The sequence below is a fragment of the Seriola aureovittata genome, chromosome 6, assembly GCF_021018895.1.
Source record: "Seriola aureovittata isolate HTS-2021-v1 ecotype China chromosome 6, ASM2101889v1, whole genome shotgun sequence".
NCBI lineage: Eukaryota > Metazoa > Chordata > Actinopteri > Carangiformes > Carangidae > Seriola > Seriola aureovittata.
Window position 1 is genome coordinate 12,136,267 of NC_079369.1, and position 27,615 is coordinate 12,163,881.

At 41.8% G+C, this 27,615-nt stretch overlaps 1 protein-coding gene across 1 annotated transcript; it reads left to right on the forward strand.

Moving 5' to 3' along the window:
• Positions 1-247: 247 nt before the first annotated feature.
• Positions 248-26,258, forward strand: qsox1 (quiescin Q6 sulfhydryl oxidase 1). Its single transcript, XM_056378757.1, has 13 exons — positions 248-832; positions 1,858-1,958; positions 3,117-3,165; positions 3,498-3,600; positions 4,259-4,349; positions 4,772-4,917; positions 8,113-8,247; positions 8,336-8,465; positions 15,279-15,401; positions 16,889-17,027; positions 18,579-18,755; positions 23,498-23,659; positions 24,259-26,258. The coding sequence occupies exons 1-13, from the start codon at positions 553-555 to the stop codon at positions 25,071-25,073; spliced, it is 2,451 nt and encodes an 816-aa protein (XP_056234732.1). The 5' UTR covers positions 248-552; the 3' UTR covers positions 25,074-26,258.
• Positions 26,259-27,615: the final 1,357 nt, after the last annotated feature.

Genomic DNA, 27,615 nt, shown 5'->3' on the forward strand with positions numbered 1-27,615 from the left:
CAAAATAAAAGCTATTAGTTTCTGCTTTTATTACATAGAAAGTTTCTTTTTCAATTAAATGTATTTATCTATTTGTTTGTTTGTTGTCAATGTAGTTTCCGAGGTGAAGAATAGACTTTCACATTTAAGTCAAGGGAATATTAATATAGTCAATAATAGTGATTTCCTGTATGACAGTCGTGTAGTAAGAAAAAAAAAGAAAAAAAAAACGACCTGCCTATTCCTGGCACGTCACTTCATTTCATCATTCATATACACATCAGAGAAGTTCAAAGGGAGAAATGCATGTCGGTGAAGAAGAGGGTGTCTTACTTTGTTATGATTGGTGTTTTTTTAGGGAATTAGGTGCTCGACAGGGGGAGGACCCATGAAGCCTGCAACACACAGAGGGAGAAAAAGTTGTGTCAAGTTTTGTGACACTGAGGTGGAAACTTGCTGCGTTCAGACCAGCGGCTAACACCAGCAACACCTCCACCACCAGCAGCAGCAGCAGCAGCAGCAGCAGCGGCGGCGGCGGCAGCAGCAGCAGCAGCAGCAGCTCGGACGGGGAAGATGGCGCGCCGCTGCGGCCGTGCCACGTCTCGGTTTACTTTATATAGCAGAGAAATAGCAACACTTGCGGTTTGGTTATGTTTGTGTCTACTTTTACCCTCCGCCGTGGAGGCCGGACTGTACACCGCCTCTGACCAAATTGTCCAGCTAACCCCGGGAAATGTAGAGTCGGTTTTGTTGAACTCCACAGCAGCGACAGTTGTGGAGTTTTACGCTTCGTGGTGCGGACACTGCATCGCCTTTTCTCCGGTTTACAAAAGTCTGGCCAGAGACCTTAAAGGTTGGTACACGGGCCTTGAGCAGGGCACGTAGCTGCAGCTAGCTGGAGGTTAATTTAGAGTTTTAGTCCAGTATAATCACTCATAAACGGTAATCATATTTTATGTTGCATTGTTTGTAAACAATTTTAAGTTTTGCACCTCTGATAAGCCATTCAAAAGTCTCACAGGTCAACATTTTAGGACTAATAATAGACTATAGCTCATCGGTGTATAACTGTAATGTTACCAAAGTTACATAGCCCTGCAGTTTTTATGATACCCATGCAAACAGTGAGAGCACCAAGCTGCTGTCTGTATCTGTTAATTAGAGCATGTGATCTAATGAAAGTGTTTTTATAATGCTCAGCACTGTACCTCTCCATCACATCCGAGGTTTGTTTCTGCAACTCATCTGCCAAATGAAATATCACAGAACCATGAGAATCATTATAATTAGGATGACAGTCAAAGGCAAAGTTTCTGATGATGGCCCTCTGCCATCATCAGAGACACAGCCATGGGGTGTTTCAGTCTCACACACACAGGCAACAATGGCAACTGACAGCTTGGCATGCAAATCTAATGCCTGGCCCTGGAGCTGGGAGAGTGAGGAGAGCTGAAATTTTATGGGACTGTAAGTGAAAGAAGGTACATATGCAGATGATAACAGTGGCTATGTGTGAACCATAAGCTTGTGTATGAGAATCAGCAACAATTAACTTTTGATGGGGCGTAAAGGCTCTTCAGAAACATCTGATCAGTTGGTTACCTTCATTCACAAATAAATAGCAAAGCAAACATGGGGAAGTGACGAAGCACCTCCTGAATAATTATATAAATTAAAAAACAGTTCAATAATACACATTCAGGATTTTTCTTAACAATACTGGTGTACAGACCTCTTATGTATTGAAATACTCAAGTGTGTGTTGGCACCAGGACAACACACGACCCCATCCAGTGTTAAACTGCACAGGGTGCAGCAGACAGTACACTAAATATTTACTGTGGCTCTCTCTCCCTTTATTTGATGTCTGTTCTTCAGAGTGGAAGCCAGCTGTCGACCTGGCAGCCGTGGACTGCGCTGCAGAGGAGAACAGGAAGGTCTGCATCAGCTACAGCATCAGAGGGTATCCTACCCTAAAGGTATCGTACAGTGCAGCTATATGAACTCTATACTTTATACACATACTGTGTCAAATCATATCAAAAATCTTTATTGGCATGAATGCTGATGTTGCATTATTGCCAAAGCTCAGTTACATATTGTTCAATCTTAGACATTAACAAGAAAGCAACATGAAGTAGATAAAACCCATCCATCTTATTGTCTCATTTAGTTCCATATTTTTTAAAAACATGGATATATATATTTTGATCTGCATGTTATGCAGAGTGTTCATGTACAAGAATGTGTGGGAACAATAAGTATTTGCATGTAGGTTATAATGGTCAAGTCAGAAATTAAACTGTTCAGTCCTGGTTGGCCAGTACAAACTTAATTACACTACTTCATGTATGTGTGTTTTGCTAACTAGATGATAGGTTCTTGAATTAATTTTGCTTATCACTGAGCTTTCTAGGGCTGGTTAATTGATCAATTGATTAATTGCAAAAAAGTGTTGCATTTGAAACTTTGTTATCAGTTGAACAGAATTTTTTTGGATGTAGTTTATGTAAATTGTGCCAAAATATTCTTTTCCAGGCTTTTGTCATTCAATAAATTAAAAATCAGTAAGATCCACTTTGCAAACTAGTTATTATTAGGGCTTACTCTCTTTGTATTTGTTGTAATTTTGTGTTATTGTTATTTGTTATTGTGTTTTGTGAGTTTACGTGTCATTTTTGAATTTCCGGATTAGAATGTGACAGATACTGTCGATGCAACGGCGTGTTGTCAGTAGAGTTCACTTTTGCATGATCAGCAGTCACACTGGAAAAACGCCCACTAGTTTGCAACATGTGTATGTGTAGCTAGTCTGACTGATCAGCAGTAGTATGTGTTAAGGTCTCTGCTTTCTCTGTCATCCAGTGAAAGCCAGTGAAACAAAGAGCCCCTTCTGTTTGAACTCACAATGGAGCTTTAACATCTGCGACTCATTTTAACCAGGAAGGATTTAGAGGTCAAGGCAGGCAGAGGGGAAGGCGGTGCCCCCACCAAACATTACACAACATCACTTTGCTTCTCTCATGGTCGTGTGAGGCCCGTCTGAGCCGTTCTCACTTCCCTCTCTCTCTCTCACTCTCTCTCTCTCTCTCTGCTTCCTTCCTAACCCAAAACCTCTCTCTTCTTTCACTTCACAGTTCTTCCATGCCTACTCCAAGGCTGGCTCTACAGGAAAGCCTTTCAGAGGTACACGGAAGCAATTCAAGGAGCCGCCAGTTATTTGACTCCACCTTAAATTATGTTTCACAGAGAACGTGCACTTCCAACACGCGTCATGTCAGAGCAGGAAAGTACATACTGATCATTTTCTTATCAGACACATAGTTGAACTGCTGTTTATTATTAGGCCTGGTTCGACTCCAGCATGTAACTGTGCACCATTAATTTCACATTTATGTAACATTGCCCTAACCCTGGGAGTAGTTTGTATACATGCTCAGGCAGTCATGGATATGTTTCATTGAATGAGAATCCAAAATGAGAACAAACAGCAAAATATAATGACCTTTGACCTCCAGATTTTCCCCGTGATGTTCGAGGTTTACGTCACAAGATCATAGACCAACTAGAAACCCACTCGGAGACCTGGCCCCCTGCCTGCCCTCCACTGGAGCCCACCAGGTAAAGACACAGGCACAACTTCAGTAAGATGATAGATGATTTTTATTATTTTTATTATCATTATTATTATTATTATTATTATTATTATTATTGTTATTTTACTCAATAAATACAAGTCTGTTAGTCTGAACGTGTCTGTCTATTTTAAGTTCAAAGGAAGCCAAGTTAATTTCTCTTTTTTTAGCTTTAAAGGGAAAGTATCATTGCTTCTTTCACAATCATGAAGTTTTCTTGTTTTTTTCCTCTGTATATAATGGAAAAAGGTTGACCGCTTATTGATCCCTTGTTTCACAACAGAGATTCCTAACTGCAACTTCTCCTCTCTTTTCTCAACCAAAATAACAATTGTGAAGTAGAAAAAAAACATAGGTGAAAGCAGATTTCAGGCTGGAGAACATCTTGTTTTCAGTGTTTTTAAGTGTAAAGATAGAGGACAGAGCCAGAGTGACTTAAAAAATCTAAATGAAATAATCCCATCCCAATTTTTAAGAAGTATGTCCATAAAATTCTGCACTAACTTAATTCTTCCTTTGGATCTCTACTGGACCAACAGGTGATCCACTTAAGCTCTAGTGGTGATGTTTGGATGTTTGTGTGTGGGATTCAAGTTAGAGTATGTGTTACTCATTTAATGTGTTTTGTCTGCTCCTCTCTCCAGTGAAGCAGAGCTTGACAGCTTCTTTGAGACAAACAATGTTCAACACCTGGCCCTGATCTTTGAAGAAGCTAAATCCTACGTTGGCCGAGAGGTAACAGCTTGAGTTTCCATGAGCCTGAGCTGTGTGTGTCAGACGTCTCTAGAATATTATGTCTTTTTGGGCAGCACAAGATATGTGATTTTTTTTTTTTTAACAGAAAAAAGTTGCCAGTCATCTGTGTATCACTATGTAACTATTACAAAACGCTGTTGTGACTGACCTTGCAACATAATCCGGAGGGAGGTGGTGAAATCTGCTGGGACAGTGTTTGATTGGAAAGAAAACCTTTTTGATTGCAAATAATTGGACATTACTAACACAAATAATATACAACATCAGAATATTGAAATATATAAATATAAAAAATATAAATATCAAATGTGTGTGTGTGTGTGTGTGTGTGTGTGTGTGTGTGTGTGTGTGTGTGTGTGTGTGTGTGTGTGTGTGTGTGTGTGTGTGTGTGTGTTCCTCAGCTAACCCTGGACCTGTTACAGTTTGAGAACATTGCAGTACGGAGGGTACTGAAAACTGAGGAGGGTCTGGTGACCAAACTGGGAGTGACAGAGTTCCCATCCTGTTACCTTTATTATCCTGGAGGCAACTTCACCAGACTCAAAGTGTGAGTATGGTGATACATTTTCATTGCAGGTATCAGTTGTTACAGCAGTTAATACAAGTAACAGTTGTTCATATGGACAAACTACAAAAATTAGATAGGATAGTTCTCACTAACTCTTCACTACAGAATATAAAGTCACACAGGTGTAGAGGGCTCTCTACATTAAGGAGGAGTGTATAAAATAACTGCTAAACTGTGGGAAGTACTCACCATGGATATGTCTTGCTTGTTCAGCCTTATTATTATTATTAATATGACACACTTTTTCTTGCAAATGTATAACGTCCCCCAAAAAATCATATAAAAATTGTGGTAATTTGTCTTTATTTATCAAAATTAGTTTGCAACAAAGTGATGGTTCCTTTTATTTTGAAGGACCTATATACTAATGGTGCACCCGCACAGGTGTTGTCAATTTGACTTATTAGACGTCCTCTGAATTGTCTGGGTGTGTACAGACTGCGCTTGATTGACATCTTGTTTTACCTGTTATCGCTGTACCTGGCGCTAGCAGTTTGGGGATGTCACCTGATTTCAAAGTAGCGCTCTACAACATCGACCTGGAAGGGGGCCTAATCAGCCAGAAGGGGAAAACACCTGCGAGGGCGTGCAGGGCTTTTAGTGCTACAGTGTTCTGTGTTTTTAAACACAACCATGAAAAGGAAGTTTAAGGCCGTTGTTGCAGAGAATTATGCTATGTGCTCCTCCAAAATAACATTCGTGAATGGCAAGACAGAATTTGAAAAGTTTTTCCCTTGTTCTTTGGCATTGCACTACCAATGAGGGCTATGTCAGCACCAGGTGCAGACTCATTGTCCAAAGGCTTTGTTGTGTACTTCCTTTCCTCACCAACTGGTGTGGAACAGCCCTTAAAACGGCCAACCTACTTTATAAACACACAAATGAGAGGAGGCCAGATAGGAGCCAAACTGTGATAATGATATTAATATTAGTGCATCATAATTAATCTTTACTTAAGAATCTCAAGTATTGGCTATTGTTATCTGTGGTGTACATGACAGTGCACTGGTACAAGTGTCAAGAAAAACAGTGTGGTTACTGTTCTGCTCTTCGCTGCAAACACCAGTTGACACACAATTGTTCATTGTCTGCAATGCTGCATTTGCAAATTCCACACAAAGCTTTAACTACTGACCTAAAGATAAGACAACACCTGATATTGAACTGAACTAATTCACCTGAACAAATATTTCCCGAGTCTTATTGGAAACATTTACAATAGACAGTCGTGCAGGTTAAATCAGGAAGCTAAAGAGAGTTTCAATTTAGATTGAGGAACTAACATTTTTAAAAGCAAGTGGGTGGGTGAGATTAGGACGTGTGAGGGGAACATGAGCTGAGCTGCTTTTATATATATATATATTTTTTTTTTTTTTAATGTTCTGTACCAGGTATCTCAAACTTTTTACAGTAAATTCAGCTTAGCTTGATGTGAGACACACAAACACCAAGTTTACTCCCCTTCGGTTCCTATTGTTCCACACACAACAACTTTGCTTCTTCCTGAAAAGCTTCGTCGTGTGCTCATTATCTGAACCCTATTCATGAGAATACTTTTAAACATCTGGCCTCTTAATGGGATCAGAGCATCAAAATTGCTCCCATTATTCACTATCATAAAGCGGCGCTGATCATTCCTCACCCTGCAAATTCATCTGCTGTTTCTGCCTCTTTGTTTGGCTGTTTCAATAACTTGGCATGCAAAGAAGACTCTTTTTAGTTGACAAATGCAAAAAGGAAATGATTTATTGCCGATTTATTTATTCACCCTCCATCTCTCCCCTTCCAACCCCCCTCATCTCCATCACTGTACAGAGGGGAGGTTTTTTAATTTCTTGCATGAAAACAATGCCATTGCTTTTCTGGCTTCACCTGCCAAACAAGCCCCAGCCGCACACGGCGACAGATGGCCTCCCATCATCACTGAATGTCTGATTGATCCTGGGAGAGCAGAGTGTGCAGTGCGTACGTGTGCGTGTGTGTGTGTGTGTGTGTGCGCGCGTGTACGTGTGTGTGTGAGAGAGAGAGAGAGAGAGAGCATGCAGGGGCGTCTCACATCCGTCATGCATGTAATGTGTGCTGGTCCCAGGTGAATGCATTCCCTCCCAGCCCACCCTGATGCCTGCCTGCCTGCCCGCCGGCCCTGGGGATTGCTGGATGAATGGCTCTCCCTTCACATCTGTACACTCCCACCAGACACGCAGGTGTAATTGAGTCCCGGGCTGGTGTGAGTGAGCGTGGGCGCGGAGTATCCATCGTCCTTATTACCATCCTGTTGCAGTTTTACAATGCTCTCTCTCTCTCTCTGTCTGTGACGAGGGGAGAAAGCAAATGAGAGGAGGATGTGAGGGGTGGAGAGAGAGAGAGAGAGAGAGAGAGAAAGCACATTAATGGCTGTGGTTCTAGTTGCAGGGGTTATCACATGGCTAAATGATCAGCGATCTCTCTCTCTCTCTCTCTCTCTCTCTCAATTCCATGCTGCCCTGGCACCATCTGCTCAGTATTTAAAATGCATTCCCGTAAGTGTGTAAAATATATGGCCACAAAAAATACAGGTCATAAAACACTTTTTATGGAAGTGGACTGCTGAAACAAAAGGTTGAAAATAAATAAAAAACTGTGCATTTTGTTTGAGGTTCCCTGCAGGATTTGAACCTTCCACACTTAATATTGCCACAAGTGTATGGACACCTGAACATTACACCCACGTGTGATCGCTGAATATCTCATTCCAAAACCATGAGCATTGCTATGCTGCTGTAACAGTCTCCACTCCTCTGGGAAGGTTTTCTGCAAGATTTTGGAATCTGGCTGCAGGAGTTTTCTCCCATTCAGCCACAAGTGCATTACTGATGTCGGTCACTGATGTCGGGCTTCATCCTTAAGGTGTTGGATGGGCTTAAGGTCAGGGCTCTGTGCAAGGTCTTCCACTTCAAACTCGACAAACCGATTTTCAATGGACCTTGTTTTGTTCATGAATTGTCACGTTGAAACAGGAAAGGGTTTCCCAAACAGTTGCACACTAGTGTCTGAATATAAGTTTAATGCTTTAACATTCAGACTTTCCTCAGCTGAAACCAAGGAGTCTGGCCTCAATGAGGAATACAAAAAAAGTATATCCACGTACTTTTGGCCATATATTACATGGGTCTCACCTGTACCTCTCTCCCACAGGAAGGTTGAAGCTCGTATGTTCTACTCTTACGCCCTCCAGAGGCTGCAGGGGGTGGTGCGGTCAGGAAAGCCTCCACCAGTCACCACAGATGGCCTCACCAACAGCACAGAGGACCCCTGGAGACCCTTCAACAGGTATGAACAAGACACGCCACGCTGAACCATCTCTGTTTGCTCATTGTTATGTTTATATATATGTAATTGTGTGTGATTGTGTCTCCAGATCCAGGGTGTATATGGCAGACCTGGAGTCAACACTGCACTACTCCCTACGTATGGAGGTGGCCGCTCACACCATCATCAAAGGAGAAGCCCTGATTGCTCTGACGAAGTACATCGCTGTCCTGGCTGAGGTGACGTTAGCAGCGAGAGCACTGCACACACACGTACAGTACACACAAAATGTGTAAACCAAATGATTATAAAGCTCATTGTTTTGGTTATGAGTATAAAAACAGGTGGAAAACAAATTCATTAATACAGCATGGGTGAGAAATCGCATCTGCAGAGAAAACGTCAAACATTAACAATAATTTTTAGTCTCATATGGAGGCACTCCGGTGCATAACAAGCAGCTCGTTTACATTTCTTCCCCATTTCTCTCTTCACTGTCTGTCATTAGAAACACTGCCCTCGTCACCAAAGGATAGTGTTTACTGTGGTGGTCAAGAAAGACAACAGCTTTTGGATGCATAGGAAACTAAAGAGAAAATAAATTTAAACCAATCTGCACACAAAACAACAGGGTTAAGCCTTGAAGTTGATGCAACTGTGTTCATATTGAAATGTTCACATACAACAGAAGTGTAGTTACAGCAGGTTGCCACTAGGTGGAGAGTGAGCTAGCAGGATATTTGTTCATACTGTAGGTAGTTGATATTCAGCCAAGGCTCCCTCTTCATAACATGTTGTTTTATTCCTTTAGTATCCATTAGATTGTTCTGCAAATTTAAACAAATTCATTGTTTTGTCAAGTGCACTGTTGTTTTAAACCACACACACTCACATTTAGACACATTACTGAAAGCAGAAGTGGATGCCATTGACTGGGGCAGCGGCACAAAGACTCTCCTGGGTATTGTTGACCCTCTTGATGTGGGCTCCCAGTGGGATTGAAGCGTGGCTGCCACCCACTCGCCGCCCACAAAGATGAATTCAGTTTACTTAGCAAACCTCGCTGGGATACCCCAACCACTACTCCACCTCCTCCTTCTTCCCTCTCCTCATGCTGTATCCCCGCTTTTGATTGCACACAAGCATTTCTGTAAATACTTGTGGCCGTGCCAATCCTCAGTGGTTCACCGAAACACCCTCCCTCCCCCTGGTTTCTTGCCTCCTCCATCTCTTCTGCCTTTTTCCCATTCTCATTTCAATATCGTCCTCCCTTACTTTATTTGCCAATTTGTTTCTCCCTGCTTTCTCCACCCCCTAGTTTCCACTTACAAAGATGCAATTGATTTTCACATTTTTCTAGGATTCAATATTTGTTTGATTATTCACCCTTTATCAACATCTAATAATGTCTTTCTCTCTTATTTCTCACTTTCCTCCATCTTTTTTTGTTACTGAAAACATTGTCTCCCTCTTTTCCTCCTTTCTCACTGAAGTGTGCCACCCAGGCAAACATGTTGTGATGATGAGGCCTGACCTGCTAGCCCTGTCCCTATTGGCTACGCACCAGGCTGTCTCACTGCCCTGGTCTGCCACCAATCTCTCTGATTATATCTCACTCTCTAGGGAGGCGTTGTATCAAGCTAGTGTGTATCCAAGCATGTGTGTGTATGAGGGGCGCGTGTGTGCGACACAGCACTGTGGCCTCCCATTAGCTTCAGTTTGTTTAGTCAATAGCGGCAGGTCCCAGTGGTATTTTTAGCCTGTCCCCCTACCAGAATGGACCAGCCTGGCTCAGCAGGGCTTTGTGTAGCTGAGGAGGCCGTCATTTTGTTGCAGCTGACTGCGACTTGTGACAGTCCTTATTGATGTTTGACTGAGCACACAAAGAGCAACAAAGCGGCTCAATCCTTTCTGTCAGTCAGCTTGTTAGGAGCAGTTAATGTAAGATGAGCAAGTGGTTTGTGAAACAGGGTGGAAAAAATTTGGCTGATACTTGTTAGGAAATGCTTATGAGTCCAGTTTCATATACAATTTGGTGTAATATAAATTATTCTTTATGACACATTTTTACATTTAGCTTTTACATGATGCAATTTATGGGCTAGATATCAGAAAATGAAATGTATTTTTAGGTGAATGCTCAACTTCTTTGGCTCTTTTTTTTTCATTTATTTTTAAATGAGTGTTGATTGGTTGTGGAAATTACCTCACTGCTAAACTTTCCTGTCTTGTTAATTACTAACACAATATGTTAAAATGTGACACCTGAACTCCCTGCATGAGTCATGTGATTAGATTAGAGTGAAAGTGACTCACGATGTTTTGACCACAGTGTGGGTGTCACCGCTCACACATTCACTCAACCATGACATACTTTTTAATATTAACCAAACAGAACAATTAGTGGAAAGTGCATTTGCATGCATTAGGGTGTGTCTTTGCTATGGTGATGCATGCTTACAGGGCTGCAGCTAATGAGTATTCTCACTAGAGATTAATCTGACAATTATTTTCTTGATTAATTGTTTTGTCTATAAAAAAAAAAAATTCTGAAAGAACCCATCACAATTTCTTGGAATCCAATATGACGTATTCAAATTTTTGTCTATCAGTCTGAAAACCAAAGATATTCAGTTTACTGTGATGGAAGCCAGGAAAAAGCCAAATACCCAAATTTGACAAGCTAAATCCTTTTTAATGTTTGACATTTTTTCTTTAAAATGACTTTAATATCAAAATAGCTGCCTGTCAATTTCTGATCAATTGTTAAATTATTTAAGCTCTACATATATGTTTAGTGCATCTTGAGGACATGCAAATTCTCTGTAAATTAATATTTATTTGTCCCCATTGTGTATTCATCTTCGTACCCTGGCCTAAAAAATTAATCCCTGTTCTGTCCAAGAATTTTAATTCCAAGATTTGCTTGTGTCTTTGCCTTCCATAATCATCCCACCGTTGCATCTCCTTATGTGTCTCAATCCAAACACGTAAACATGAGGGTTGTTTTTTTTTTTATCCCCACCCTGTCACAATATTACTAGATTTACTGTCTTGTCAGGCTGAAGCCGGATTTATGAATTCTCGACATGTATATGAGGATTAAAAAAGTGGATCTTGGGAAGCATGAGAGCATTACAGAGAGGTTTTTAAGGATTACACCTCTATCCTGCTTTTCTTAAAAGAAGCCCTTCAGCCCAGAGGGGACAGAGGGGCAGGGGAATAAGACAAAGAATTAAAGGATGGGGGGGTTGGTCTAAAGGGACAATCTCATGCCAAGGCTCAGGACTTGATTTACAAAAAGGCCTTTTATAACAAAGATGAAACTAGATCAAATCAGCTGTCTGTTTAATTATGGATCATAAAACTGCTTTAATAAGCAATTCTCAAAGAATGAGTTGAGTCATTTGGCTGTTCAGTTGCACTTTCCCCTCAGAGACAGTTGAAAACAAGTAAATATGTGCTGGTAAATATGAGGTTTTCCTGGTTTCCACTCTGTGGCACGTGTTTGCAGCATCCCCCTCACGCCTCCCTGGGTGGATTGAAGTTGGATTATTATCAAGGGGCTTCACCCCTGTCTTCGTCCCCAAGCCTGGCCTGGTCTGCCCTGTTGCGGCCAACAGATGCGTCCCTCTCGGGACCCTCACCACAAGGAGCTTGTGGTTTCTCAAGTGCTGCTGATACTAATCGGATCATGGATGACATATTGCCGGGGTGAAGGGGATTGTCATGGTCCAACTGGGATTGGGGGCAGGAGGGGTACAGGGTTAGTGTGTGTGTGTGTGTGTGTGTGTGTGTGTGTGTGTGTGTGTGTGTGTGTGTGTGTGTGTGTGTGTGTGTGTGTGTGTGTGTGTGTGTGTGTGTGTGTGTGTGTGTGTGTGTGTGTGTGTGTGTGTGTGTGTGTGTGTGTGTGTGTGTGTGTGTGTGTGTGTGTGTGTGTGTGTGTGTTGTGTGTGTGTGTGTGTGTGTGTGTGTGTGTGTGTGTGTGTGTGTGTGTGTGTGTGTGTGTGTGTGTGTGTGTGTGTGTGTGTGTGTGTGTGTGTGTGTGTGTGTGTGGTGTGTGTGTGTGTGTGTGTGTGTGAGAAGTGGATATATAGTAGAAGAGGTAAAATGTATTTTTTCTCAAATAAATTCTAGTCGATCATTAGTGATCAGTGGAGTTTCGTTTTTAATTTTTAGCCAATAATGAGTGTCATTTTGTTGACTGTGTCAGCTGACATGCGTTTGAATACCACAAAGTTTTATGTTTCAATAGGTTTGCACTTGGTCTTATACCGTAACTGTGATGGCTGATGCAGATGGAGAGGTCTAACAAAAACACTGCATCATTAGTGCCTTCCTTGATTATTACTAAACCCTATTGATTCTGTGCCAGTTTTTAGAGACAAGAACAAATTACTTCATCTTAGATATAGATAACATGCAATAATTATTTCACATTAAATTTTCATGCATTATTTCCTCGGAAAATCTGTTAAATTACATTCTGATTGTAATACTGTTGCTTGAAAGGATTCAGTGCTGTCATGGTTTTTGGCACATAAGGCAACATTCTGTCATTTTTCTAACATCTAATACCTGATGTAGATATGGTGACTAATGTATTGTGTACCACGGATAGTCACGACCGGGGAAGTGGAGAGGGAGGTTAAAAAAACAGGAACAGGAATCAGTGTAAAAGAAAACAGATGGTGTGCCAATGATAATACATTTTAAAAGTTGAACCTGTTTGAGTTTTTAGGTGATCACCAGACCCAGAGAGCTCATGAATAGTGTTGCTTTGGTGATGCTGGGCTAAGTCCATTAGCGGGAAACACCTGTGTTTTCTCTTCTGGTTAAATTCATATGACTCCTTAATGAGCTTTTCTGACTGGTTGGTGCTCAGACCCCAGATCCAAACCTAAACCTATTATATCACTCTCCCAGCAGTGAGCAGCAGACATCACAAGCCTTTGCACAAGCTTTTGTCTGCTCTTTACATCCCACCTTTAAGTATTGTGTGTGTGTGTGTGTGTGTGTGTGTGTGTGTGTGTGTGTGTGTGCGCGTGTGTGTGTGTGTGTGTGTGTGTGTGTGTGTGTGTGTGTGTGGTGGAAAAGTAGTTTTCATCTCTTTTCGTATTCATTTGTAATGACCAGTACGCTTGTGATTGATTGTGATTCTTAGTTAAGTAAGGCAGCTGCTTATTGTCACTTTAAAAACCATGCATCTCAAAACCGTCAACTTCTCATGAGATAAGGAATCGTTTTTTTAATTATTTATGTAGGTTGGAAAGTATATCAATTTTCTAAATCCAGAAAAAAAAAAACGACAAAATCTTTGTGTTTTTCTGAAGAATACAAAATCTCCAAATTTGGAGGTGTATAGTATTCACTGGACAGCAATGATATGTAACCTCTGAACACACAAAACATATTTAAGTTTTCTACAGAGAAAAACACACAAGACAGTTTTCTGCAGGTTGAGTAGATAAAAGGTAAAAGCTGCTGCAAGGAGTCAAGAGCGGACACAGGACAGAGCAGTACTATCTTGGCCTTGGACAAGAAGGTTTAAGCAAATCACTGGGGGTCTAGCTAAGTGGTCAGGGTGTAACACGCAGATCCTGTTAGGGGGCGATGAATAGACGGCTGAGCTGTGGACTAAGAGGCATATGTGTCAGTGTCTGCAGGTGTTTTTAGTTGAACAGATGGAGGAGGCCAAATGTTAGATGACACTCGCTCTCTGTGTCTTCTGCTTTTTCTGTTTTCCTCAGAAAGTTATCATTTTCCTCATTCTGTCCTGAAAGGGAGTTAAAGATTAGGAGCAAGAAAACTAAAGTTACCATGGAAGTGGGCCTGTTGTTTAAGTTTTGGAAAACGCTTGATCCTTTTATTGTGTCTATTTCTTGGAAACAGGACCATTATCATAAACTGTTCCACACAGAGGCTTAGTGTAAAGATAGGTAGCACATTTAGCTGAAATTTATCAAAGTGCTCCTCTCTCTTAATGTCAGTGCACTCAAGACATCATCTGTGTCTTTTGTCAGTGTTGTATGTGTAAAGACACGTTTGTCTTTGTCTGTCTTCACTCTGTCATCACTGGTCTCAAACACACATCAGCTGGATTTCCTCTGCAAGTTACAGTATCAAGTTTCCTCCCAGCTGTGGTTGTTACCATGGTAATGCTGGTTTGAAAAGAAGCAAATACACAACAGGACAAAGCTCGAGTAGAGGGTGGCTAAGTGGTTGTTAGTGGTTTAGGAAATGGATCTTAATGAAGGAAAAAGCTTAAGGCAAACTTTTGTCACATTTAGTGAGATTCTCTAAATGTGCTGAGAAGGAAAAACACTCCCAAGCACAACTTTTGTGCAGCACATAGACTCTGTGCACAACATTTTTGAAGGTTGAACTGGTATTTTATGTGTATTAAGATCTTGGTATGCAATTGCCCCTTAAATGGCAAAGTGAGCAATTTAAAGGGCTTTAGCCTTGATATTAGCACATGGAACACAACACGGTCATTTGTAAAAGCTATTAGACAAACTTTTTGTTAGATTTTATAAACTATACATACCAGGAAATGTTCAACAAAGCTCTTGGCAACCATAAAATGGTAATGTAAAGTGTGTAAGGATGAAAACTATATTTATATTTCAGTCAATAGCACTTCATCAGTGACAGTGCACAGGACTTCTGGTTCCTCCTTATTAAACTACACATACACCTACAGCTAAATGATTAGTAGATTAATCAATTCCTCAATCAGCAGACTTGAACCTTCAACAATTTTGGTAATTCATTAATCATTTGTGTATTTTATTTTCTTCTGTTATGTGACTATATGCTGTTTTTTCTAGTCTTCTACAATAGTATGTTAAGCTCATTTGGGTTTTGGATTGTTGGTTGGACAGGTGGATATTTTATAGACCAAAGGACTAATCTGATACTCATGAGACTAACTGTAAAATGAATTGATAATGAAAACAATTGTTAGTTGCAGCTCTTCATACACATTTTTTGCACCATAATCAAGTTAACATTTGTTTCCGTTGTGCTCTGCTGTTCCACATCTGCAGTACTTTCCGGGCCGTCCTGTGGTGATGAACTTGTTGAAGTCTGTAAACTCTTGGCTTCAGAACCACATTGGCGGTGAGATTTCCTATGATGCGTTTAAAGAGATACTGGATAACTCAGCACAGGTAAGTGAAGACAGAGCTGTATAGACAACTATCAGATATTTTGACAATATACATCCTTGTTGCAATGAACTTGGGGCTTCTTGTTTGTTCTTGTCAAAATTATTCATAGTACCCTTTTTTTGTCTGTGCCCTGTTTGGTATTCATTGGTTTCAGAAGAGGTCTGTCCATTATGTACTGCATTGAGGAAGTAAGTGCATTCAAATCGAGAAAGAGAACAGACTTTTGTAAGCCTGAGCAGGCAGTCATCTAAGGAAGAGAGACAAGAGAGTTCTAGACAGATAAGCAGCTGCAGGGAGAACAGAGGACAGGTGATCACAAAATGCGCCCAGACTGACGTGAGGACGTCTGTCTGAGAGTAACCTCGTCGAGCTACAAGGTCACTTGTCAGTCTGGTCACTATATCAGTTCAAAACCACCTCAGAGGCGTCAAAGAAATGTCAAAAACACACAATACGAGTACATAAGGACATATTTTTCAGAAGATAAATATCTAGGTATTTCAATATGTACTTTGTCCTTGTGGCAGTGCCAGCACATACAGCTGAAAATCTATGTGCTGTTGTCTTTGGAATGAAGCCTGCATGCCTCCAGTACGCAGCCCCTTGCAAATTGAAAGAGTCACTTACTTACATCATTAGCTTTTAGCAGGCAAATCAATGGATCAATGAATCAATGGGAAGGTATGAATAGACTTCACCTCAGAGGAAATGGACTCTGTATGCACACACGCACACACACACACCAAATCTTTACTATTGACATGTGAGTAACCCTGTCAATCACACCAGCAATGGCAACACAGTGCGGTGAGAGAAACGACTTTATGTCAGAGAAAATATGTCGTTGGATTCAACTGAGGCTCATGGTTAGAGATCTGGATAGCTTCTGTTCATTAGTGAGGGCTGAGCCATTAACCTGAGATTGACTTCTCATTGATCAAGAAAACTACACTGAACAGCTTTCATTAAGTTGAACAGGTTAAGAGATGCAGGGGAGGCTCTACTTTTTAGAGGATCTCCGGAATTGTGTCTCATTCAAAACATCAAGCTTTTCTTACTGTGAACAAATCCCATGAAAAGACCAAAACCAACGATGCATTGGCCTGTCTCTCAGTACTTTCCAACGTATTTAAAATTTACTGGACAATGTATATATATGACAAACAGCTGAAATAGTTAGATGAATATAATGGATTAATAGTAAAAGTAACATTAAATAGCTAAAGGTAATGGACAAAGCAACCAAACCAACATAAACACTGACAGTAATAATGTCCGCTTTTATATAGTTAGTAGAGTTAAATGACATTCTGTTTAAAGACTATTCAAATGAACAGATCTGGAACATTGTTCTTTTTGTGGGATTTGTTGACAGTAAGAAAAATATAAAATATCACCAGCTTTATGCTTTTAAGCTTTTTCCGCCGTTTGTTTCTTCCCACTCATCCATAGTTTGTGTTTGTCTGTTTGTTTGAACTCTCTCTCAGTCTCCAGACACCGCTTTGCCTGAAGGAGTGAGGTGGGTGGGCTGTCAGGGTTCACAACCCCACTTCAGACGTTACCCTTGTGGGGTGTGGACTCTCTTCCATGTTCTCACTGTCCAGGCCACGAATGCTGAAGACTCAGGTACGTGCACGCACGCGCACACACACACACACACACACACACACACACACACACACACACACACACACACACACACACACACACTGAGTTTGTAATGGTGCTGTGAATGAAAAGGCCATTGAGAGTTCACAAAGACTGGGGTCAACTGAGGATGAGGGGCTTTGTCAGGTTTTGTAAACAAATTAGCCCAAGAATGTTTGGTGGGCTTCACACTGACCTGATTTAACATCACACAGAGAAAAGACTGATTCACACACACGCACAGAAACACAGACATGTATCTTGATCATGTTTTGACCAGAATTTACTGAGTTTTTTCTCTGTGTTTTGTCATTTGGTCGGAGCTAAAATTGAGCCTAATTGTGACTGTGTGAAAAGAGATTATGTTAGATTAGTGGAATGTGAGTGGTTAATAAAACAGGCAGATGACCGGAGGCTCCACTCCTGGCAGGGTTGTTAATCTCCCTTCAATGGACACACACACACACACCCACACATACACAGATTAATCCCATGGTTTACGTACGGTCATGTGACCTGCAGATGGACTGGCCAAAAGGGGTGTCCATCTGGCCCCCCACAGACCACCATCTTAGTGGGTGGGTACACACACATACAGGACAGTACTGACCATAACATAGAACTCAATTCATCCATGTACAAACGCTGCCTAGATTATTAAAGGAGTAAACACATTAGTAAAGGTTTGAACACGCCCAACACAAGATCATCCTTATATTCATAAGCAACACACACATAGACATACACACACACACACATACACACACACTCACTTCCAGACACACTCCCAGACACACTTCCACTGTTCATCTGAAGGTCCTACTAAGCCAAGAACAAAAGCAAACGGCTCTTGGAAAATATGTTTGTGGACTGTTGAGGTCCTGAGACAACAGTCTGCCCACCATTCACACAGAGGGTTAACTGTATTTAATCTCCAGATTGGGTTATCCCATTGGAATAGATTATTCATCTCAATATGGGGTTAACCCAGCTCTCTGTGACTCCTGGCCCATATAACCGTGGGAATCCAGGAGGCTGTGGACCCACACTGCCATTAGTGAGCTTTCAGACTGTAGTACAGGTTTACAGTACGTTTTAATGTCTGACAACAAGCTTTACAAGGGCAGGTGATTGTGCTTTACATACATGACTGATTGTTGCAATGAGGTAATCTGTGAGTTCGTATATTTGGATTTACTTGTTTGTTTCTGGACAAGAATCATCAGCTTGCAACAGCTTTTTGTTTGGAATAAACAATAACTGTCTGTAGCAATAACCTCAGTATTTTTATTGCACATTACCCAAGACACTGCCTCCTAAAAGAGGGATTTTGTGTATATTTGAGTCTATGTTTATTTATTTATTCAATTGTTTATATTAGTAACAAAACTAGGACAAGGAACAAAGTTTGTCCTTGAAGTAGTTTTAGGAAGGCACTTGTGATATTGTTTAATTGCAACACACACTGCATATTTCTCATTTTAATGAGACATCCAGTAGCTGTTATTATGTCTTGTTATTCCCCTCCAGATCCTCAGGAGGTGCTGTATGCAATGAGAAAGTACGTCCAGAGCTTCTTCGGCTGCAGGCTGTGTGCCGAGCACTTTGAGAACATGGCGAGGGAAAGTATGACGGATGTGGACACGCTGTCGGCAGCTGTCTTTTGGCTGTGGTCCTCACACAATCGCGTCAACAACAGACTAGCAGGTAAGGGTCAGCAAGGTCATGTCACATGCAGTAGTATGCAAAATTCTTCTTTACATTATTTAAATTACAGCCGTGCTACATGTTTTTTGAAGAAGTTTTCTTAAAATGAAATGAAAGTTGCATCACATCCTTCCCATTTTCCACATTCCTCTCGTGTGTCTACCCCTCCACACCATGGGACCATAAACATTACCTTACTCAATTGTAGGGAAGATTTTAACTTCCAGTTTCTCCTCATGGTCAGTTAGTCCTCCTAATACGACTAAGAGGGTGAGGGGAGGAGGAAGGATGGATCCTCAGATCAGACACCAGCTGTCACCCCGTCTTAGCCCTTCAAGTATCATCTGTTCCTACTTCACCCATTTTCTCCTTCCCCACCCCCCAGCCCCCACACCCCCTCTGCCATCTTCCATCCTTCTATCACCCTTACTTTGATTTTCTCCCACACTCTGCTGCACCTCCACTATCGCCTTGGAGCTTCCCTGCAGTCCTGTAGCCCTAACTCCACCCCTCTGCTCCGCGGCAGGATTCGCATCTTCAAGAAATCTGAGGCTTTCTCTCCAGGTCATGTGATTCAAACTCAGCGTAATCAACCAATTTAGTAACTTTTGATAGGCCATGAGAGAGACTGAGATTACTGTCCCTGCATTTCTGATTCTTTCTCTCATCCTCATTCCAGACATCTGTCTTTTCTCACTCTGTGTAGAAGTTTGCAAAGTTTTCTTTCGTCTCGTCTTTGACCATGCTGTATCAGCATTTCACACTTCTTCACATCAGTCTTGAGAGTGCTAAACGGCCCCTGAGCGTCCCTCCTCCCTTGTTTGTATTCATATGATTTTATTAGGCGCAGGGCTGTCATTAACAGCCCACTTTGTTAAATCACTGTCTTTTGTTTGTGTTGACTGCCCCCTCTTCTCTCTCAGGGACAGCTTGTGTCCTGAACAGCAGGGACCAGGAGGGCACCCGTCCCTGCGTGTGTCTGCTCCCCAGACACTTAAACACTATTCAGCTTTCCCCCCTTCATCCATCCGTCTTCTCTCCCTTCCTCTATCCCTGTGTCCGTCTTTCTCTCTTTCCACTCACTATCCCCTGGGACTCATATCCTCCGCTTGACAAGTAATAGCACAGCATCCTCACAGGATGGGTCCCCCAGGAGCCACCCCTCTTTGCCCACACACACACAAACACTCACGCACAATTCCCAAGGTATTGTGTGACAGCAGGTGGCAAACACCATGACACAAGGCACACACGCTCCCCTCCTCTTTTCCTGCCCCTCCCCAAACACACGCAGCCTTTCCAAGCCTGGGTCAAGTTGTGGCGTGTGGCAGGGGGAGTTAGTGATGGTGGAGGGCGAGCTGGGGTCCACAGGGGATAAGTCGGGTGAATCAGAGGGAGAGGGAGGAGCTGAGGGTTTGGCTGTGTTTGTAGCAATGAGTGGCAGCATCTCCCTGAGGAGAGCACACTCCATCCTTCCATCCACTCAACCCCTCCTCTCCCTTTTGCCTAAAGTGGAGCTCTTTAGCAGGCCTCCCCGCCCCTCCTTTCAGGAGCAGCCATGCATGAAAGAGCAGCTATTTGTAAAGCGGCTGAACAATTAATTTAGTTGGCAACAAAGAGGCCTCAGGGCCCTCGGCCTCCTTGCAGCGGCAGAATTAAGACTGGTGGCAGCTCAGTCCTGTTGCTGCTTGTCAACAGGCTGAGACTGATTCACATTTCTACAGACAGAACAGCACTGGCTGCCTCTAGACCCTGTGTTCATGTGCAGCACTGCCTACAGATTTTGAGATTTTTTTTTTATGGAGAATAGACACACCATATTGGTATTAATTAGGGCTGAATATTTCCTATACTAGTGCTTGTAGAGTATCTAAGTCAAAGTACCAATACCATAAGTGTATTTTTTTTAATCAACCTTACTTCTTTTCTGTTAGAAACTGTTAGAAGTTCTACAAACACAAATATCTGTTCCTTTATGTTCTGTTGTGCTACGGCTATGAAATAGATCATCCTTAAAAGGAGAGAAAAAGGTTGGTTAGGCAAATGTTGCATCCTTAAAAAGAATATTTTGGTAGCTTGCAAATTTCAGTATGTGGACAGCCTCTCCTTTTTTTCTTTGTGTCTTTGTTTTTGTCCTGCCCCTGTACAGCTGGGGTTGGACGTTGTTTGCTTTAGATAAGTTACCATCGCACATTAAAATAATAGGTAACCGCCACATTTTTAAAAAGAAGGTGAAATTTTGGCATATTTATTTTTGTGTTTTTGACTTTGAGTTTGATTGTATAGGTATTTATTGTTATAGTCTGTTGGTAGTATGATGTCACCTAGTGATCTTGACTCCATCATCTTTGCCATATTTACATCAAGGAGCATAATGGAATTGAGTGCTGGACTTAACTGTGTCATCCATGAAATTTTAAAAAGACTAACTAAAAGTAAACACAATCAGTAGTCTGACCAGGATTTTAATACCAGTTTCCATCACTTGGCAGTTTTAGATTATATGGAATGGTTTTGTATTGGTTATTCAAATGAGCGTAAAATGTCTGACATCAGCTGCAGTCCCCAGCAGACATGATGGCTCTATGTGCTGCACAGTGTAGGTGATCCTCTCTTACAGAATTAGTGCTGAGGAAGCTAGTTTGATGTGCTGAACAATACATATTTATACTTGATGAATATGTATGTGCGGCGGTGATGACATCTCTGTGACAGGCCATTGTGGCAATCTCAATATGGCTGGTATGGCTAAAGTCACCCTGGCCGCAAACGTGGCAAGCTGATTAGAATAAGGAAAGGGATGTGAGGCATCTGGGGTGGGTGTATGTGTGTGGGTGGGTGGATGTGTGCGCTCACCTGCTGAAATGTATAAAAGCCCACGCACACACCCACAGGCAGCAGCCCATCCAGGACACAGTAAAATTGATGTATCCTTTATGTAAAGTACTGTATGCAGAGTACATACACACATGCATATGACTGAGATTAATCTTGAGCGACGGAGAGAAGGAGAAGGAGAAGGAGGAGGAGGGAGCCGGGATGGAGGTGGTGGAGGATGTAAATTGACAGTGCTGTAAAGTGACAGACCTGCTGCTGCTCTCCTTTTTTCTCTCTCTCTCTCTCTCTCTCTTTACACACATACAAACACACACATACACACAATGGCCTGTTGGTGACAACAAGCAATTTATTACCAGATGCTGCTGCTGTGTGTGTGTGTGGGGGGGTGGGGGGTGGGGGGGGGTTTGTACAGTGTGGGTCTATCTAAGCTTGCATATGAGCCTGTAAATATTTTTTGTCGCGTGTGTGTGTGTGTGTGTGTGTGTGTGCGCGCGCGTGTGTGTGTGTGATGAGGGGAGTTGGTGGGCAGCAGCTACATAAAAGAAAACATGTTAAAGGAGAAAGTTTCTAATTCATTAGAAGGGCAGATGCCCTCTGAGGTTTCTGTTGCTCTCATGTTCAATTTGGAGATTGGACTTTGCTTTCAAAGGGGTGTGAAGGGACAAGACAGGTGGTCCAGACCACTGGAGTCTGCTGCCTGAAAATAGTGTGTGTGCATGTGTGTGTGTGTAGGGAAGCTGTCCACTTTGGCCACATCTATTATCTCAGCACCCCTCCCACTGGGACATCCCAGAAGCCCATTGATCATTATTAGACCCTGTCATACATTCACACACACACACACACACACACACACACACACACACAAATATCAATCCCTAGATTACATGCACACAAACACAGACAGATGATTTACATATACACACTTAAACACATACGTACACATATGCATATGGGCACTTAGTTTTTACGAGCTCTGTGACAAGATCAAATGGGTTCAACACAGATTGCATCCAGTCTTCAAAGCACTTAAATATCCTCAAGTCAGCGCAGCAGCAAGGAGAATAAAAGAAACAACAACAATAGATGAAGCAGCTGACTGGACGCTTGGAGCTGTGAGGTCACTGCATCTGGACTGAATCCTGATCTATCCAACATTTTCTGACCTTGTGTATCATCTAATACAAGTTAGTGAAGTGCTCGTTAGTTTGTTACTGTGAGAAAGACTCTGACAAAGCTGTAGTAGTGAAACAATAGGCCTGTTTTGATCCTCTACCATGTAAAAAAAAGTTCAAGTCTAACTTCTGCGTTCAAAAACGATCTCTATAAGACTAGTATCAATTGCTTACAGGTATAATTCAAATGTTGTATTGAGTCCATATGGTGTTGCAACTCGATCTATTTAATATCAGGAGTGTTATATACAGTAAACAGTATATTCAGGAAGTTTCATGTAAAGCAATGCATCATATTGTCTGAATTTATCGTATGTTTAACATTCGGTAACAGAATGAAAATATATATAGAAATATTTTCCTCGGTGTAGTAGAATAGAGGTATATTGTGTCACAAAATGGAATAGTAATTAATACTGCCTGTATAATTCATTTGTACTTAGTTGTTTGTTCATCTCTGCAGATCTGTGCAACACCTTTTTAAGGAAGAGGATTAAAAAGGCATGAGCCAGTAATACATGCCAGTAGGTTTAATTCTGTGGCTCTCACAATACTGGATTTTTAAATTTCAATGACCCAGCAACCCTTCCATGGTCACAATTGATCCTTTTTTTTCCCACCTATATTGCCATCTTCTGCCAGCACAGAAGCGGTCACAACTCTGCAGTACAGTACAGTACAGTACAGTACAGTACAGTAGCCCTGTTTCTGTGTTTATCTCTCCAGGTGCTTTGAGTGAAGACCCCAACTTCCCGAAGATCCAGTGGCCTTCACCAGAAATGTGTCCGGCCTGCCACATGGTGAAGGACAACGGGGATCACCAGTGGAACAAGGACCAGGCTCTCTCCTTCCTCCTGTCCTACTTCTCCTCCAGCAGCATCCTCAAAGGTATTGGGCTCATGCCACAGCTTTCTGAAAAGCTCATATCTCATAAATTCAAGGATTTTAACTACAAACTTTCCTTCTGCCTCCCTGTTAACAGTCTAGAGCTCACTAGCAAACGGGATTGATCATGAACTCCACCTGTGTCATTCCTCTTCAGACATTTTTTATCAAGTAGCTTGCTTCATATACAGATGACAATGATTCAGTTGTTGCTTAGTTAACAATTATAATGCCAAAGGAAATATGTGTTTTTAAAAAAGAGCATAAAGTAAAATATTGTAAGATATTGTGTGGGTGTAAAAATAATCTAATTTCATGCTCTAATGTACTGTAATGATGTAATATAACGAGTTCTATAAAATTTATTATCTAAATCGTATTGAATCTTCTCTAAATGTGAGTTATTAATATATTGGCTTGCCACTGTTTAATGGTGGGGACAGTAGTTTTTCTTCTACATTCTTTGCTGTGATGAGTGAATACCAAAGATTCACTGTTGATTCAGATGACCTCAGGGTGATTATTAAAGTATCCGATTCTAGATGAGCTGTGATGGCTTTAGAAATAATATGTCTGTATTGTTCTTTATTCTCACTGTCAAGACTATCTCGAAGATGAAGTCCAGATCCTGGCAAAGCAGAGGGAAAAACACACCAGCCAGCAGCTAGCATTAGAAGCTCAGAAACATATAGAAAGGAAAGCCAGGGAGGCCTTGGACTTAATGACTCATCCTCTAACATCACAACCCACTGTGGAAGAAGAGGAGGAAGAAGAAGAGGAGGAGGGTGAGGAGCCACAGGATGAAGCAATGGCAGATGAAGAAGAGGAAGGTGGGGAGGGAGCAGCAGCAGCAGATGAGATTGGCGGTAAGACATCTGAGCCGAGTCCCTGGGTCAAACCTGAGATGGAGGTCGGCCGAAGTCGGCGGCAGGCCCACAGAAAGCCGAGCATCGTGGGAATGAGGATGCGAGACGTGCAGGAGGACATCGTGGACTTGGACTCATTTGTCAACCAGCACTACAAGGCCAAGGCACTGCAGGTGGCTGCCTCCAGCCGGGTCAGACCACGCACCCTGCAGAGGAAGGTGGAGCAGGAGTCCGGGCCTGTGTTCGGGCTCGGCATGGAGCTGGACGGGGGGCTTGGGATGGTGGGCCTGCAGCCTATGGAGGCAGACTTAGAGCTGGACGTGGCGCAGCAGACGAAGCGGCTGCAAAAGCGAGAACTGACAAGCCAGAACTTCGGTGAGGAGTTGAGCCGCAGGGGACGCTGGATGTCTATGCTGAACATCGGATTCTCCAAAGTGGACATCAGCCTGTGTGTCATTCTTTATTTCATGTCCACTATGTGTCTTCTCGCCATGTACGTGTTCTTTAAAAACCGTCTCAAGCTGCGGCGGGTTAAAATATCCTTGCCCTGAACCAAAGAGTATTCAAATTTGACCTGAGTCAGAGCAACGATTAACATTCATTAAGTTCATGTAGGCTGAGGTTGGGGTTAGAGTAAGGGGATGTGCCAAGATTATCACCATCTTAAGTGGTCCACTTAACTTTTGCCTACAGCTGAAGGAGGCGAGAACATGTTTTATTCCGAACATTGTGGATGGTGTGATGTCTAACTGGAAAGAATGAGAAGAGGAAATTTGCAGATAAACTTCAAAATCTTACAATCAGGGCAGTTGTGTAACTTTGCACTTAATCCGGCCTCCAGAGCTGCTCAGGCAGCACCTCCACTGTGGAAAATACAAGTGGGTTTCTGTTTGGGGTTTGTGCTTGAGTTAAGTATAAACAATTGTGCTTTTGATTCTGTTTGACCACTTATGAAGGATAGAATTAAACCCAATATGAGATTAATTAGGTTTTTTTTTTTCTATTATTTGTATGACATTAATGCAACTAATTTTTTTGTTGCTTTACTGAAGTTATGAAAACCTCCTACTACTTCCCTGTGTACTACGACCAAAAAATTAAGTTTCAGTATCAATTTGTATATATTAACATGTACATAATATTTGAATCAATTCAACTAAATAACTGAATAGGTGATTCTTCAGTGATTTCAAAAATAATGAGTTCGGTTGTATCTTAAATTAATTAATAACTGTCTTTTCCCTCCAATCTGTCACTGGGATTTTTGTGTTATTTGTTCATTTCTTTTAATTTTTTTTAAATGATAAGATGGCAAAAAGGAAACAGCCCAATTCCTTAAATTTTTTGTGGGATCTTTAAGAACTGTTGCGGGACTGCAGCTCATCTCTGAATACTGTGACTGGACCAGCAGCTCCACAGTAACTTTCTCCAGAGAAGAGCTGATTCGCCTGTTGTTCTGCAGATCCTTTGAGTTGGTCTACATTACACTGAGCGTTATATCACATCTCTGAATATTACATCACACTGCTGAGCCCACATAACAGCTACTCTGGTTGCTTATGAAGTGCTGTGGAGCGAGACATATGTTCACACTGGACAAGGTTTTAGAATAAGCAGGATTTGTTTTTGGCCGCTGTCCGCGATGTAAAGCTTCTGCTGGTCATCTCAAAAACACTGTGTTTTTCTGTTTGCTTCTTCGCTTCTGTCTGAATCAATAAAATTATTTTTGATAAGGACTCGCTTTTTCAATTCTCTGATCAGTCATTGAAAACTTGAATTTGGTGATGTATGCCATCACTTTAAATGCATTTTTACCAATTAACTGGAATTTACAAAGAGGGGTTAAACCTCTGTAACATCTGTATTGTCTCAAGATGTCAAAATATTTTTACAGAACCTTGCAGAATTGGGAATAACAAGTTCCTGCTTGTTTTTTGTTTTGACCAAGACCGCCAGGATATGAGACAAGCAGGAGCGGGTGTTGCATGTATAATGGGGGGTTAAAGCATCCAAGGTTGAAGGAAAAAGCCTGTTGCCATCTGCTGTGCAGCGCAAGCTAAATCCTAACAATTTCATTGGGATTACAGCAAGTGAGTAATCCAGCTTTCCTTTAGGACTAGAGGGGAGAGATTACCCTTGAGGATTAGCTCCCTGCAGATAATAAACTTTATTAAAACGCAATCTGCTTTCGTGGGGCTTCTTCCCTCCTCACACACTTGGAGGTGGGCTCCGCTGGGGGTGGCGCAGCAGTGGACCCTCAGAGAGGGAGCAGTGTGTGTGAGGGATAAATGGATGGATGGATGGAGGATGCGGGTTTGATGTCGCCCGGATTACAGCAGGCCCATCTGAAAGACAACCGATGCTTGATCTTGAGCTTTGTGTTTTCTGGAACATTGGCTTGAATCCCCTTGAATCCTGCCCCTTTAACCTCACCCCCATCCCGTCTCACACACCCAGACACACACTCACACACTAACACACACACATGCGTGTATATACTTTCATCCCAAACCCCACTCCATATCTTTATCCAAACCACGTTTTCAACATCAGCAGTATGACAGCGTTTGATGGTGGACTAGTTGAGTTAAGGCAGTCAGTTCCCCCAACAACAGACACACACACACACACACACACACACACACACACACACACACACACACACACACACACACACACACACACACACACACACACACACACACACACACAGAAAGTTGATTAATAGCCTTACATTAAAGCAGAGGAGCATCAAGGCTGAGCAGCTGTGGTTGTGTGACTTAATCAAACTCTCACATACTTTGAATGAGACCCTCAATGACACATTATGATTGCCAGAATGGATTGAGAAAAGCACAGTTTGTCACACACAGAAGTCTTCTGCATGTTATTTATTCCTTTTTCAAACATTATCCAATACATCATAAGACAAATTTTAATATCAGGGTGGGTTTTTTTTTTTTTTAGTTTGGAAAGTGCCACACTAAAGGAGGAATTATGTGCCTTTCTCAAACTTTTTGTGTGGTTGTTGGCTATTTGTTTTGTCACATCTGGCATCTGCTGTTCTTTGTTTACCTTCGCTGAAATTCATAT